The sequence below is a fragment of the Anabrus simplex genome, chromosome 2 (genome assembly GCF_040414725.1).
Source record: "Anabrus simplex isolate iqAnaSimp1 chromosome 2, ASM4041472v1, whole genome shotgun sequence".
Lineage (NCBI taxonomy): Eukaryota > Metazoa > Arthropoda > Insecta > Orthoptera > Tettigoniidae > Anabrus > Anabrus simplex.
Window position 1 is genome coordinate 1,184,288,045 of NC_090266.1, and position 16,112 is coordinate 1,184,304,156.

A 16,112-nucleotide genomic window follows, 5' to 3' on the forward strand; every position below is an offset into this window, starting at 1 on the left:
GATGAATTGTCAGTCCACCTTCTTAAATTTATTGCTGATATTCACTTTGTCATAAAATCAACGACATTATTATAATTAATTGCTAAAGAACAGCTGGGTGGTTTGCAGCTGTATTGACCTCGCGTATGCACTGTAGAAATGCTCTGATAGTTCTATTTTAAAGTTACATTAAACAGTGCGCTTTATAGTGAGAATTAGCTTTTGACAACATGAACAGAATGTCTTGCTCGTCAAGCCCATTTTTACTAACATGCACAGTATATGAATATTTCAAAATATACTTTCGGATTCTTGTTGAGAGTCATTCATTTTGTCACACTGCGGGTAACCTATATAAGAACGTCAATCATGCAGCGATGTTCTGATGCCTTAGTTGATCATCCTACCATGTTTCATTGAAATCGCTGCCATCTACACACCACGTTCCATTTAAAACTGGAGCAAGAATTTACTGTCAATAAATACCGGTACGAAAATATTATTTCATGGCAGAACGAGTCACTGCGTGTATGTAAGCCTAGAAAGAATTGAAATAATAACTGTAGTGATTATTGAATATTGATTAATACGAAAGGTGTAGTTTGCAGAATAGGCTCCCAAGTGAAACAAAACTGAAGAAGAAGAAAAGGCTGTAAAGAACTATTCTAAATGAAAAAAATATCTGTGGGTGTTCCATTTCGGTTGTACTTGTTTGTTCTGCTCTTTTCTCCGTTTCATGTAAAATATTTTCCATTTGCAATTGCAAAACCTGTTTTTGCTCTGAAATGAGTTCTTCTGTTTTTTCGAGAACACACTGTCGCTTTTCAAACTTTTTCGCTTGTAAATCTAACTCTTGTGTGATTAGCTGCCATCCCCGGTGGCCCGGGTTCAATTACCGGCTTTGCCACGAAATTTGAAAAGTGGTACCAGGGCTGGAACGGGTTCCACTCACCCTCGGGAGGTCAACTGAGTAGAGGTGGGTTCGATTCCCACCTCAGCCATCCTGGAAGTGGTTTTCCGTGGTTTCCCACTTCTCGTCCAGGCAAATGCCGGGATGGTACCTAACTTAAGGCCACGGCCGCTTCCTTCCCTATCCCTTCCAATCCCATTCCCCACAAGGCCCCTGTTCAGCATAGCAGGTGAGGCCGCCTGGACGAGGTACTGGTCATCCTCCCCAGTTGTAACCCCCCCCCCCGATCGAGAGTCTGAAGCTCCAGGACACTGCCCTTAAGGCGGTAGAGGTGGGATCCCTCGCTGAGTCCAAGGGAAAACCGACCCTGGAGGCTAAACAGATTAAGAAGAGGAAGAAGAAGAAGAGGAGGAAGAAGAAGAAGACATCTAAAACCTTCATCTGTTCCAACAAAACCACTCTTTGTAGCTCTCCGAATGTTAATTCACTCGTCAGCTGACAGATATCAGAGCCAGTGTGCGAGACTCATCTCAAGCGGAAGGAGACAAGTCTCGTTAGCGAGAAACAAACTTTATTCATGACGAGTTCTGTCTCGAAAGTGACTTCCGTCTCAATCCTCCTTCGAGACTTGTCTCCGAGTTACATCTCATTTTTATTCATTTCACCCAATGTCTCGGATGTGCCACTGAAGAGATTTATGAGCGATTCCGATTTGAATTTCAGAAATTACATAGCATGAAATAGTTGTGCTTTCTACTGATTTTTTTTTTGTGGATTTTGTTCAATAAATGTTCAATTTTCAGGCATAATGATATGATTCGTTCCACGTTTTGGAAACTGTCGATTACTATCGATAGTAGAGCTTATAATATCGATGGCGATTACTATCGATAGTTTGCCGCCTCTAGACAAATACAGTAGAGCAGGCTTTGTATTCCTTGTAGGCTAAGGTAAATATTCGCTGGGTCGGCAGTAGTGGGGGTAACAGCCGTAGCCAATCAAAATTCAAACATAACGTTTGGTGTCTTCTCACATAACTTTGAATTCTTAAATGCTTCTTAGTGCTTAGCTTGGTGGTGTTTCTTTTGTGGGAGTCGTACGGCTCGGTCGGATTCTTGCCGTTGCCTTTTAAGGAGTTTCTTAAAGAGAATACCTGAGATATATAATGGCTTCAGGTAGTGAATGCAAGACTGAATACGATTTATTGCGGGACAATAATATAGATGAATTTAGAGAAAGGGTAAGTAAGTCATAGTGCGTTGTGATGTTTCACTACATAGTTTATGCAGTGTTATATATGCCTGGAAAGTTCTCCCTGTAGGTTTGTTTTGTAAAATTTAGTTCGATTCCTTTCACGTTTTGACTTTCTAACATCACACGTTCATTAATTGTATCTGTAGACTTCATTGTTCATGTGAAATCCTCACGGCCAACACAAAGATTTTGTTAATTGAAGTCTAGTATTTGAGTGGTTATCTAGTGTGTGTGTGCGCGCACGAATATGGGTAGAAACATCTAGAGTCTGCAGCTGTTTTGGCTGGCGTTGGTATATCGAAGTTCTACTTTCAATCTTCTTGGCAGTTGCAAAATTCAGGTGGTGAAAACTGTCTTTAGGAATGGTGTAACGAGAGTGCAACCAGGAAAAGATAACACGTGCCATGGAGGGTCATTAATAAGGAGGTGTCTTAACTTAATCTCTGGAATCGCTTCCTGATTTATCAATTTACGTAAGTGTTCTTTTACATACACGTAGATACCGTATAGCTAAATCATTCTGTGGCTGGGTAGCACAAATGCTCGTGTGTTCACCGTATCAGAACGAGTGCAAGTTATAATTTCAGAGGGTGTACCATCTGTTGTGATACACTTTACTGCTTATAAATTGCTTCTTTAAACGTGTCGGGCACAACTTGTGCTTGCAGAACTGCCATTTCACAAACTGGATAATTGATATGTCGTTCATGATGAAACTTCTACAGTGGTTTCCAACTTTTAGTCCCCAATTTATGTGTGAAAGTCCATTTTTAGTCACAACAGTAGTACTGAAACTTAAGTCGTCATAGGTGGTTAGACTCCTTTGTTAATGATATAAAGGTAGGAGATATGGAACTTTAGAAGACCGCAGAGCTAGTTGCTAATAGAGAATTGTGGGGGCACGTGGGACTTGTTGACTGTTCGGCATAAGTTCAAGCGCAATTGCACTGTCATTTGTTTGTTTTTCGCTGTCTGCCAACTTATGTGCTTACGAACTTTTACATTGTTAGGTGAAGGCATGTCGGCTAGTAGATTGGTTAGATCCGGCTAGTGCCAGAACCATTGGACTGTGATAAAGCAGAGGGGGTCTTGGTGCCGCGAACCGGCTTAAATTATGCTTCATTCATATCTAGATTTTACTTGACGTTTGGCGCCATGTTGTAAAAATAACCGATCCTATTGGCTCAGACGACCACGTGTTTCTGTTTCCCCCCCCCCCCCCCCTTACAGCACGTGGCTTTGTTTGTGTTTTGGACGCCTCAATTTCATTGAGTTTTACGCTGTTAAGTAGACGAAAGGTATCGACGAAATGTCACTAATATTTGTCCCAAGTGGAATATAATATGAATTTTAGTGAGGCTATTGAGGCATTTTCGGTTAGTAAATTGCAGTAAGGTTTTATTCTTGCATTTCGTATTGGGATATAGTTACACATTTTGACTGAAGATCTTCATTATTTTGTTCTCTGGGTTAGCATCATGGTTTTTCTTCTTATTTAATGTTATGTGATAAGTCTGAGTCTTTGAAGTGCGTTTTTCATGTAAGTTTCTTGTAATTGACAGTCGATATCGTCATAACAAGTGCATTATTATGTGTTACTATGTTCGTTGAAATTTGTTGCCAATTCGTAGTATCTTGCATATTATTTATATATGCGTGTTACTTTTCTTACGTTAATTTTCTAAGTGCGCGATGGCTTCTTTAACTTTCCTCACTAATCTTTGTTTTCGTATTTCATAAGACATCTCCCCCAAATAAGATAATGTAAGTGCTGGCATGTGGTCATATGCTCTGTTTTGAGATCTTGCATTTTCCGAGTGAACCTTGAATTCCCGAGCGATTCATTCAGTTGATGTGGCTGCCATTTGTTTATACTGCAAGGAAATAAATTTGATCGTCACATTGCTGAAACTTGGCAACATCTATCGAAACGTTAAATAACTAATCTAGATAAACTATAGTTAATTTATAAAAGTAAATGTACTTCTGGGGGCTGGTTGGCAGGTCTCTCTCTGGCTGTCGCAGCGAAAATATCTATCCTCTACAAGGTATTCCACATAAGATTTGTATTATTATTATTATTATTATTATTATTATTATTATGCTGCCCTTACTGAATTTCTAATATCTAGAGCAACTGCCTTATGCAGCACATACTATTGCTAGACGGGCTGGGAGTGACTGAATATATGGTGCTGGTTATGTTGCCTCTAGTACCTGGACCTCCAGTAGTTTATCAGATAGATACGAGTAGGTGCATAGCAAAGAATGCATGGAGCTAAAGTGACAACCAAGATGGTCACACAGATGTTCAGATGTACATTTGTAGTCGTGACATTTTGCATGGTTTTGTTGGAAGATTTCATCTGCTCCTAGGAAGGTCAGCATGCGTTGGTATGTGTAACCTGCCCTCAACATGGATGGTAATCCTAGAAAATTCCACATAGAACATTCCTCAAGACTGTCACAATCACCACCAGCTCTCTTCTTTTATCATGTGTTGCAGGGTGGTTGTTCTCTGCTGTACCTTGCCCAACGCACTACTATCCATCCATTCGATGAACCAGGAAACTGGATCTATTTCCAGTACCACAGTGCAGATTGATGTCTTTTCCTTTGCGACACTTTTTTTAGTGGTGGTGCTAAGTTGGCTTCAGTCCTATCGATGAAGCACAGCAGGGTTTGCTACACTCTTTAAATACACCTGTGGTTGCCCCTGCTTCATTTTGATGGTGAGTAATTCGACTGTGCATGTCAACCCTCGCGCACCTTCTTAGCTGATGTTTACCTCCCACATCAGTGGTTACCAGTGCTTTGGAGTTTCCATGCCTGTCATTCACAGTGGTTTTATTGGTCCACTCGTGATACAAATTTCACCACAGCTGCACATGCAGTTCACAAACTGCACTGTGAGAAATACATCCAGCCTTGGCTCAAAGCCAAAAATCAAGCCTTTTTTTTTTTTTTTTTTTTTTTTTTTTTTTTTTTTTTTTTTTTTTTTTTACCCCTAACAGTGAGTTAGGCCTTACTGCATACAATGCAACCTGCTTACAGTGGCCAGACATTTTTCTGAGAAATGCAGTTAGTACAGACAGCTGCTAAATTAAGGTTATGGAATTTTGAAATTGGGAGAGGCCTATTTCATCAACTGATTGGCTACAATACTATCTACGTATTCAAAGTAACGTACATAAACATTGACTGGTTAACACCTTGTATAATTGATGTAAATTAGAGTAAATCAACAGAGTAAGACTCTTTTGAACAATGAGATTAGAGTACTATGTGTATAGAGTGAGTTATACTAAATGCACTCCATTATAGAAATACTGTTTCTAATTCAGTTGATTTAAAATAAAATCTTCCAAGTTTATTTAGTTGCAAGACTGTTCTACTAGTTTTTCTAAAACACTGACTGATATGTTGCACTATTCACTTGTAGTACATTTGAAAATTTTCTTTACAGAAATTCCTTTCTTTTTGTAATATTTCTTTTCAGTTTAGATTCAGTTAATTTATAACTGTTAAGTTCTTCAGCCTGCCAAAACTAATTTTAAGTAATACATTTGTAAACTGCCTCCGTGGCTCAGACGCCAGCGCGTCGGCCTCTCACCGCTGGATACCGTGGTTCAAATCCCGGTGACTCCATGTGAGATTTGTGCTGGACAAAGCGGAGGCGGGACAGGTTTTTCTCCGGGTACTCCGGTTTTCCCTGTCATCTTTCATTCCAGCAACACTCTCCATTATCATTTCATAGCATTTCTCATTAATTAACAAATCACCTTGGGAGTGGCGACCCCATTGTAACAACAGCCTATATATATGTTTCATTCATTACATCCCTGACCCGGTCAATGACTGGAAAACAGGTTGTAGGTTTTCATTTTTCACATTTGTAAACTACCTGAAAAAGAAAGCTGTACTATACTTGAAGAAGAAACGACTTAAATTAGAATGACGTGTTTCGTTCTTAAAGGAACGTCACCAGATTCTATCGAATCACACTCAAATATTTAGAAAAGTATAAACATTTCTGTTCTATTTCGGTTTAAATACGTATGAACATTGAAATCTGGAACTTCTCTTAATGAAGTCCTGTTTTCTCTCCATTGTAGCGTAGAATATATTATGCTAAGCTAGAGAATATGCTGAATGCAAGTAAAACTGTAGTTTTGACATTCAGATTAGGAGGGAAATAGCATTGAAAGATACAATTATATGAGAGAGATTGACACCCGCCTCGTTTAAGTACCTGGGAATTATTACAGGTCATGGGTACCACTTTCACGCTACATATACACGTATAAGACAAGGTTGCTGCACTGCAGTAATAGCCATTAATGAAATCTAGCATCTGCGGAGTCTCTCAGTGGATACAGCGATGAAGCTCTTTAAAGTGAAGATCTCGCCAATAATGAGTTACGGACCACAGCTAATATGGGACCATCTTACCAAGAGTAATTTTAGAATTTAGAGAAGAAAAAAGCTGCTTATCTAAAGAAAGTTCTAAGCCCATCAAAATTTACTCCCTCACGATTGGTATACAAACTAGTAAGAGAAGGGTTTTGCATAGAGGACCTACGAGAGTGGACGGTACTACACCTACTATACCTGCCTATGACAGTGTTCTACAAGATCTTTATTCTGAGAAAAAGGAAATATTGAGCACGTTTTATACCATGGATTGGAGACAATCAAATTCTGAGCTACGACATGTTATGACACGATTTGTGGTAGGGCCTACATGGCTTCCATCACAGTGTGTGTGACATTACGAAACATGATCTGCGGGAGGATTGTATGTGTTGGCTGTGCATGAATCGTCGTGATCGCTACCACCTCCAGGAATGTGGAAAAAGAGTGGTGTCCTTCACCAAATTTTGTAGTGATTAACACAGAACTACATATGGTATTCTAAGTGATCATTTATCCATGTATTTATGTATATATCTCATGACCATTGACTGCATTAAATTAAATTACTATAAGTATGTAGACAGAAATAAGTATAAATGTTAATTCTTTTCTAAATATCTGAGTGTGATTTCATAGAATCTGATGATCTTTTCAGTACGAAACAAGTCATTCTATTTTAATTTAGTTGCTTCTTTTTTTCTCCTCCCCTCCAATGTTGTAACATCTGCTGGCTTATCACACAGACTGGGCGAGTTGGCCGTGTGCGTAGAGGCGCGCGGCTCTGAGCTTGCATCCGGGAGATAGTAGGTTTGAATCCCACTATCGGCAGCCCTGAAAATGGTTTTCCGTGGTTTCCCATTTTCACACCAGGCAAATGCTGGGGCTGTACCTTAATTAAGGCCACGGCCGCTTCCTTCCAACTCCTAGGCCTTTCCTATCCCATCGTTGCCATAAGACCTATCTGTGTCGGTGCGACGTAAAGCCCCTAGCAAAAAAAAAAAAAAAATCACACATTGTACCTTGCACATTCACTGAATACAGTAACTTACTGCAGCTGAATTCCTTTGCTAAATTGCCAGTAAGTGTAGCAATAGTACAACCTATTCATATATTATTCCAACTCAGAATGAATTTGCCTGTTGTTGACTTGTTCAATCACATCACCCCATTAACCCAGCAAAGGGCACGTGGTGATGTGGAACGGGAGCGGGCACTTGACGAGATCTTCTCTCAACCATGAAATGTATGAAGAAAATCATCTTTATAGTACATATTTAGATTTAATTGGTCATTTAAAGCTTTCTGTATTTATTTTAATAAGAATTATTGTATTTTACAATATTTTAGTTAGTAGGATATTCTACCTTGCTTAACAATGCCAGAAATATAAATGTAACAAGGCGCAAGGTGAGGGAAAATCTCACTGAAGTGCACGTATTACAACAAAGCACCGCAGAATAAAACAACGAACCTTCACAAACGAGCAACAATTGCAGACTTGAATTCAAAACAATGAACTTGGAATACCTACGAGAGACTCATGCGCAAAACCATTCCAGTGGGATGATGAAATCAAGGAGCAAGAGATTCCCTCACCACATGCCCGTTGCCGGGTTAACTGTTGGTAGTAATTAACAACTTTGTATGTGGATAGGCTATGGAAAAGGGTGGATTAGGAAGGAGAGTATTTATTGTACCCCAGAAAAAACTACAGATCAGATGTGAAAACTGTATTTTTTATTACTGTCCATCTGTCTGTCTCAGGGATGAACAAAGTATTCAGAGTGGTTATGAACAGCCATTTCATTTAGGTTAGTTTGTGAAATGGTTCTGGCCGTTCAGCGTGGTGTTGGTTGACTAGAGGACGGAATATTAAGACTTTTTCAGAAAATTAATCTAATCCAGAGAGGGTTGGCTATGTAGTGAGGTGACTGTTAACCCTCCAAGTGGCAAGTGCCTGATATCAGGCATTTTATGCGTTTGCCCAGTGGCAACGCCTGATATCAGGCGTTTTGACATGCTCTTTATTTTATTTCGATAATCTTATTATTATTCATCGAAATGTGCTAATTACGAATCAATTGAAGGAGAAATGTTCGGCCATAATCATGAAATAGTTTGTATAATAACATCTTACGCTAATCTAGTGTAAATCGTTGCCAAAGTAGCGTCATAATTCCGCTGTCTTTTGCTAGCTGCTACATACCCGGCGGCCGGCCACACGAATGTCTCAGCTGAGCCAGCTATATTTAGTCGCCAGTTTTCCTTCTGATATCAATCTGAAGTGTTGATATGCACTCATCTCAGCAATACTGAATCATTTCCTCACAGGAACAGTGAATAAATCTTCAAAGTGACTGTCTCAGATTGTTTTAGGTACAAAACTTGAACCTAGGCAAATCGTTTACTTTAGGCAAGGTGACGTTCTACTGGTTGCTTATAAAGAGACGAAAACAAGGAAACCAGTCTATTGTCTCACAACGGGATGTTACACTGAGGGAAATGAGGGGTTGAGAACACTACTGATTCATAAGTACAATAACTTGATGGGAGGTGTAGATAATAAAGGTAAGTGCATTTTCCATGCCACTTGTTCCAGACCCACTAGAAGGTACTGGAAGCAGTTTTTTTCACATCTTCTAGATATAACATTATTTGACACATACGTCCTGTACATAAAGAACACTGATAAGCCTTTAGCAAGATGAGACTTCATGATCACTATAGTTAGGAGATTGCCAAATGAACAGTTCCCAATTCCAGTTGTGAGGCCAACAGGTCATGCAGGAGGCCCCTCTCATGCTCTCGAAATATTGCCACAGAATAACAATCGCCTATGTGTTGTGTGCTTGAAAGTAAAGAAGAAGAAGAAGTCTACATTCTGGTGTCGAGGATGTAATGGTGGTATTCACCAGGGGTGTTATAAACTACTGCACTTCTGGAGGCCTCACAATCATGGAGTAAAAAGAAAGACCCACCCAAGTGACTGTGAGTGAAATGTACAAGTGGTAGCACACAATCGTATACATTGTTGTATAATTTTTCCAGCTAAGAATAGTATTATAAACTATATACTGGTACGCACCTATTTACTAAGAACTGGTGCTTCTTTTGTATATGTCATTTTTTAAATTTACCTAAATATAAACATTTTATATATAGCAAAACTTTTGCAAAAATAAATAATATAAACAAATTCAACATATTTTTGGTCTTACACTTTGTGGATGATAAATAACAGCTTTAGTATCATCATATTATTCCTTGTACTTTTGAGGATAAAAGGGTGTGCTGTTTATGTATGTATAACAAGTCAGCGATTTTTAACACAATTTATACTAAGAGTCTGCAACACCGGTAAAATATCGCTGCCATTACAGGATAAATGACCGCCACTTCGAGGGTTAAGTGGAGGTTACTGTACCTTTTGTACCCTCGTGTCATTTCACAGTGTCTGGGCCGTAGGTTCATAAAATTGTTTACTGAATCTCTCCATGCTACTCTATCCTGTGCTAACATTTTAATTTCTATATAACTACATCTCTGCTCTAATCTGGTTGTCATGGTCATACTTTGGTCTACTTGTACTGTTCTTACCGCCTACATCTCGATAAAAAACCAACTGAGCAAGTCCTGGGCGTCTTTAGATGTCCTATCATTCTAACTTTTTTCCTGGTTGAACTTGGCCAAATTGATCTTTTGCCCGTACGATTAAGTATCTTGTTATCCAATTTACTCATCTCGCGTTAAGTATTCTTCTATAACACAAAATTTCAAAAGCTTCTCTCTTTTTCTTTATTCGCTAGCCATTGTCCATATTTCACTCCATATAATGCCAAGCCCCAGATAAAAACTCTTCCAAACATCTTTCTAAACCGGGCAAGTTTGCCGTGTGGTTAGGGGTGTGCAGCTGTGAGCTCGCATCCAGGAGATGGTGGGTTCACACCCCATTGTTGGCAGCCCTGACACCAGGCAAATGCTGGGGACGTACCTTAAGGCCACGGCCGCTTCCCATTCCTAGATCTTTCCTCTCCCATGGTTGGTCGCCATAAGACCTATCTGTGTTGGTGTGACGTAAAGAAAATAGTATCATTCTAATTCCTTTATCAGTTTTCAAAGTGAGCAAATTCTTTTCTTTACTTTTGTCCCTTTGAACAAGCATAATCACCATTTTTGTTTTGGACTTGTTTTTTCATCTTGTACTCCTCAAGGATGGTTCATATCATTCAGCAATTTCTTCAGATTATCTGCCTACTCACATCAAATAAGAATTTTTTTAGCAAATCTGAGTTTTGATTTCCTATGGTTGAATTTTGATTCCTTTTCCTAATTCCTCTTACTTCCTTTACTGCCTGTTCGGTATAAACATTGATAAGGAGATGGGCAAACTGCAGCCTTGCCTTGTTTCTTTCTGGATTGCTTTGTTCTTCAGAGCCCTCAGTTCGGTAAAAGTTGACACCGCTACCCAAAGTTCGTAACATTATAAGGAAGTGGAAATAATGCAAATCTTGTTTGAAATTCCTTTTAGAGGAGAAATGTGTTCATTGCGATGTCTAGAAACCTACCATCTTGCCCCCAGAAATAAATTTACTTTTACAACCTAATAAAGAACAGCACCCACCATCGTCCATGGCTAAAGTAGCTACTTGGACGTCATTGCCATCAATGCTGATAGATTGCGTTACCAACCCTGGCTGAATAAAAGCACAAACAAAAAAACGCATCTAAAGGAAACAATGTCAAATACACAGCAGCAATATTTTATTATAATACTTACATTAATGCAGTGGTGGGTACAGGGCTGTGGCAGCCTTGAGGAATTCATGCACTCTCGCATTTAAAGCCACCTACAGTCCAATGGTTTTGACACTAGCCGGGCCTAACCAATCCAGACGAATCACTTTCTCACTGACCTGAAATATAAATTAATTCAGGTTTTGCACACTGTCGAGAATAGAATGCGCTGCTATCAGTCCATTGTCACTAGTGTTAGTTCCCAAATGAGCAGGTTGGTAGCATTGTTAGACCACCCGAGCATATACTCACGTCCTCAGCGAGAAGGCCGTGAGCAAAAAACAAACGACAGTCATTCCACGTGCAGCTGAATGTAGTGAGTATCGGGTGGCCCGCATCAATTATTAATCTAAATTCTTATCACTGCAGACTGACTTTGGTGCAGATTGTAGATAATTCTTTCTCAGTATCCGATCTTGATCACCTTCAGAATCTCGTAGAGCTTGGTCCAGTCAACATTATCGGAGGTCTTTTCTTGAGCTACGAAAGCCATATACTTGAGCTTGTCCTTAATTCAATCCTGTAAGATCAGATGTAAAATTAAGATTGCTTACATTGTTTCTGAAGCCAAACTGATCTAATTCAGCTTCAACTTTTCTTTCTGGTGTTTTGCAAATCATAAGTGTTAAAGTGTTTCAGGTGTGACATAATAAACTTATGATACGGTAGTTTTCATACCTGTTAGCATGTACATTCTTGCGAATAGGTACGATATTTTGTCTAAAATCAGATGGCATTTCTCATGCATAAGTCTTCATGATGCACAATGTTCTGGGTCTTTTTTTTAGCTCTGGTAGAGTGTAAAGCTGCACGGAAAGGCGATAACACGGCCGAGTGACTAGTTTGCAGAGAGATGTATTGTTTCATGTGCAGCTGTTGTGATGCAGTAGCGATTAAGCTATAAGTACTGCGTCTTCACCTCAATAGCTTAGTTCAACATGTGTGGTATTGATAGTGTGTACAGTGTGTTAGCTATGAAATAGTATAGTTTCTGTATGAATTCAAAAGTTATAGTGTCCTTAATGGGTAATATATTCAGTAGAACAGCATGTATTAATTGATGAGCTATGCAAAGCATTCTTCTGTTTGAGATTACTGCTTTAGGTTCATTTGCAAATTTCCTAGCATTCTCCCTCCCCATTGGAATGCAGTAAAGTTGGGATGGCCAACCAATCCTCAGGCAGCAACAAAGAAAACGGCATACGCTTGATCTGCTGGCCCCTTGCTTGTCCAGCAGGGGGTGCTGTGTGACTAATGGGCTTTAAAAGAGAAGTTCTCATTCCCTGACAGAAATCCTCGCTGCTCTGTTGACAATGCACCTCTTAGAAGAGTACTTGAATCATGACACGGATAGCAACCAAGATATATTTGTGATTCACCTAGCAGACAATGAGGAAGAGTAGAGGTAAAGTAAATAATGCATTCTATTTTTAAAGATAGCCAAGTTCAGTGGCTATTTTATGTCCAAACTACACGTTTTAACATTTTAAAAAATAATTATATGCCGGCTGCATGGCTAAATTGTTAGCGTACGGCCAAGCTGCATTCGTTAGAAGGGATGTAAAGGCCACATTATCGTCATCATAATCACAGTCCCTAGTTTGATGTTACTGTGAGACTGATATTAGCAGCATAAAAGTAATATTTTAATAGGCCTACTGTGATATGAATCAAGGTTTTTAGTATTTTGAGAGACCTGCTATTTGTGTGTGTGGTTAGCTCATAGTGATCATTTGTGGCTATTTGAAAATTCTTTGCCGATTTTATTTGCCAATTCTTTCCTTCTTTCCTTCCTTCCTTCCTTCTGACATCTGCGACCACTGCATGCGTTATGCAAAAAGCAAAATATTCTGCTATACTAGTTTGTGCTTTTTCTCATAAGCAGGTTTTTATATTTTGTCTTGAATAAATGACAACACAATTTTTAAAAAAATTAACACAAAATACAACATCTATGCCCTTAGCAGCGCTCACTTGCGTTTTAAGACACGCGTGCCTTGTGTCCAGAGGAAAGAATACTACTACATCCCTCACTACTATGCGGGCCATGTTTTGGGATCAGAAGCTGCCGCCTGGCAATGCGTTTGCTATAACAATTTTACGTAATTTCTGTGAAGAAGTTCCACTCCACTGTGTGCATTCTTAACAAGAAAACATGCAGGAGACAAACTGTTTTGACAGAGGGAAATCTTGATGAAATAGCTCTTGTAAATAAAACTCAACAAAATCCCTGTTGCTTCTTGCTGTAAGAGCTAATGCATCATTATCTGCCCACAAAGCAACAAAACTGTTAAAAGCCCAACCATGGCAACCCTACCACTGCCAAACATTTAGGAGGACCTGACAGTTTTGCTAGGGTTCGGTATGGTAATTGTGGAACAAGGCCAGAATGCGCCGGCAGATATGATGTCATACTTACGGAACCTGCATGGGGAGTAGGGGTTTCGGGTGGGAAGATACTAAAATTATCGAATAGTTTTATCCATTTACTGTTTACGTGCCAGCCCTGTGTTGGCCTCTTTCGGTACTTCTTGGAACGGACAAGTGAATCAGCCAACCGGGGAGCTACCGGCCGGCCTGGAGGACGTGGCTGGCATTTCAGTGTATTTTTCTAGTCGACTTACTTGGGAGTTCAGATGTAAGGCTTTTCAGGCGGTTGCTCTATTAACCAGAGTTTCGTCTTCGGTCTGACACTACTCATCAGAGTGCGATGTGTCAGACCCTACCCACTGGCGCTGGGGTGTACGCAGGTGAACTTATCGGAAGCCCATTATAAGAGGCACAGTCTGGTAACTGTATACGGGAGATAAATCTCCACAATGGAATTATTGCCCGCCTAGCAATTCCGAATGGAAATTCTAAGTTCCCAAGGAGGGAATTAGATATTTTTCCACCAATAACACTGAAGAAAAGTTTCGTACTAAACTCAACCTCTTCCATACACTTTTGCAACAGTGCTGAAAATTCAAGGCATTTGACTTTGTAATCGGGAGTCAGGGCTTGTAGCAATTGTAAGCGGTTAGTCGTTCCTGTAACATTTTCCAAACGGTCAGCTGTGGTATGTTCAGCCCTGGTTGCTCTCCGTCGACTTCTGTGGGCTACGTGTGAAACTTGCCCGCATGCGATCAACTGTTTCTTCAGTCGCTGTAGGCCGACCCATTGATTTCCCCTTAGAGGCAACTTGAAGCTTTAAATTGCACAAACCATTGCCGAATGGATTTGGCAGTTGATGGAACTTTGTGGTACTTCGTGCTGAAATGTCATTGCACTGTTATGACGGACTGAAAGCGTGTGCATTTCAAGCGCAATAAACGCTTTGTCGGCTTCTGTCTCCATCTTATCTCACTGCTGCTGCACTCTTGTGGTAGAAATCTGGAGCGCGACTTCAGCCGACCAAAACTTTTGAGTTTTTCTACATGACTGTTGAGTTTCTTGACCATATGTCAATTCATGGAGCTACAGTGAATTTATGAAATTGCTTCAATCATTTGTAAAAACCCTGTACATTTGTTTCACAAACTATTAGTTCCATTTACTCTATAAAATCATTAACAGTACATGTTTCAACTGCTTTGCAGTAATCATTAGCTATATTTACATAAGCTTACGTGGAAATAAGGTAAAACTAAGCACATTATATATTCTCGCATTAGTCTTAATTTACTTGGGAAACTTAAAAAATTTTTTGTCTATTGGTGGACGATGGTGGTGGAGAGAGGTGTGGGGGTGGGAGGTGGGTTGAATGGGTGGGGAAGAATGGTGAAAAAGTGATTAATAACTTGTCCTTAACTAAAATATTGTTAAATCATCCTTTTCCAATAAGATAAAAAGACACTTAAAGACATTTTTATAGCTTCTGTTTGGAGGCTTATTTGAAAAACTGATTAACTGTTCACCAGCTAACTACTTAAGATGTTACTGAAGTATAATTAGAACATATTAACTAAAATATTCATAAAAACATATGTCAGCTTTCAGTCGATGAGTTAATCATTTTTAAGTCCCGTGGAAGAAGCTGATTAGCTTGCTTTTCTTATTGCCAAAGGTAGATTCTAGAATGCCCGTGCATCTCACTGTTGGGATGTGTTTAGAAGTTATGTCCATAGACCATATAATTGGGCAGCTTGCAGCAGGATCTGCAACCGGCAGAAAATGTGAGAATAATTAAAAATCTACAAGTTGACTTGCTCCCAATTCAGGGTTTCATATGTCAGAGAGTCCAGGCAGAATTTTTCAATAAGATATCAGGAGCATGTAAACACACAGAAATATAGAAGGTTCTCCGCAATGGGGGCTCATATGAAGGAAACAGGACATAAATTCACCAACATTAAACAGGACATTGAAATTAACAGGATAAACAAGAGAAGACATGAATAATTTAGAAAACATTCACATCCTTCTTGATAAGTTACCGAATAAGGATCGGAATTTAAACGATACAAACGAACAAAGAAACCCTCTATATGAATATATACTTAGATATATGGATTTATTAGACAGGAAGCAAACTAGCTTAGCAAATAAAACGAACAAGTATGTCTAAGTCACAGTTAGCACCCTCTCCTCACCCCATCCTCGCGAGGAACATCAACAGATGACGACACGCCCTTCTCTCCCCTCTCCCTGCCGAACTGTGCTAACAAGCAGGCTATAACACATCGCTACTATACCAGATCAAGGATGGAGGAAACAGACCCACACCCAAGATAGCGGGATGTAAAGAGGTGAATCCAGATAGGGGTAAGTTAGAATTTTT

At 39.6% G+C, this 16,112-nt stretch overlaps 1 protein-coding gene across 1 annotated transcript in view; it reads left to right on the forward strand.

Annotated features, from left to right (window-relative positions):
• The first annotated feature begins 1,920 nt into the window (after positions 1 to 1,920).
• LOC136863392 (uncharacterized) overlaps positions 1,921 to 16,112 on the forward strand; it is a 92,387-nt gene continuing 78,195 nt past the window's right edge. Inside the window, exon 1 of the mRNA XM_067139800.2 lies at positions 1,921 to 2,129. Within this exon, the coding sequence (XP_066995901.2) occupies positions 2,055 to 2,129 (75 nt within the window). The 5' untranslated portion in view covers positions 1,921 to 2,054. The remainder of the gene's footprint in view (positions 2,130 to 16,112) is intronic.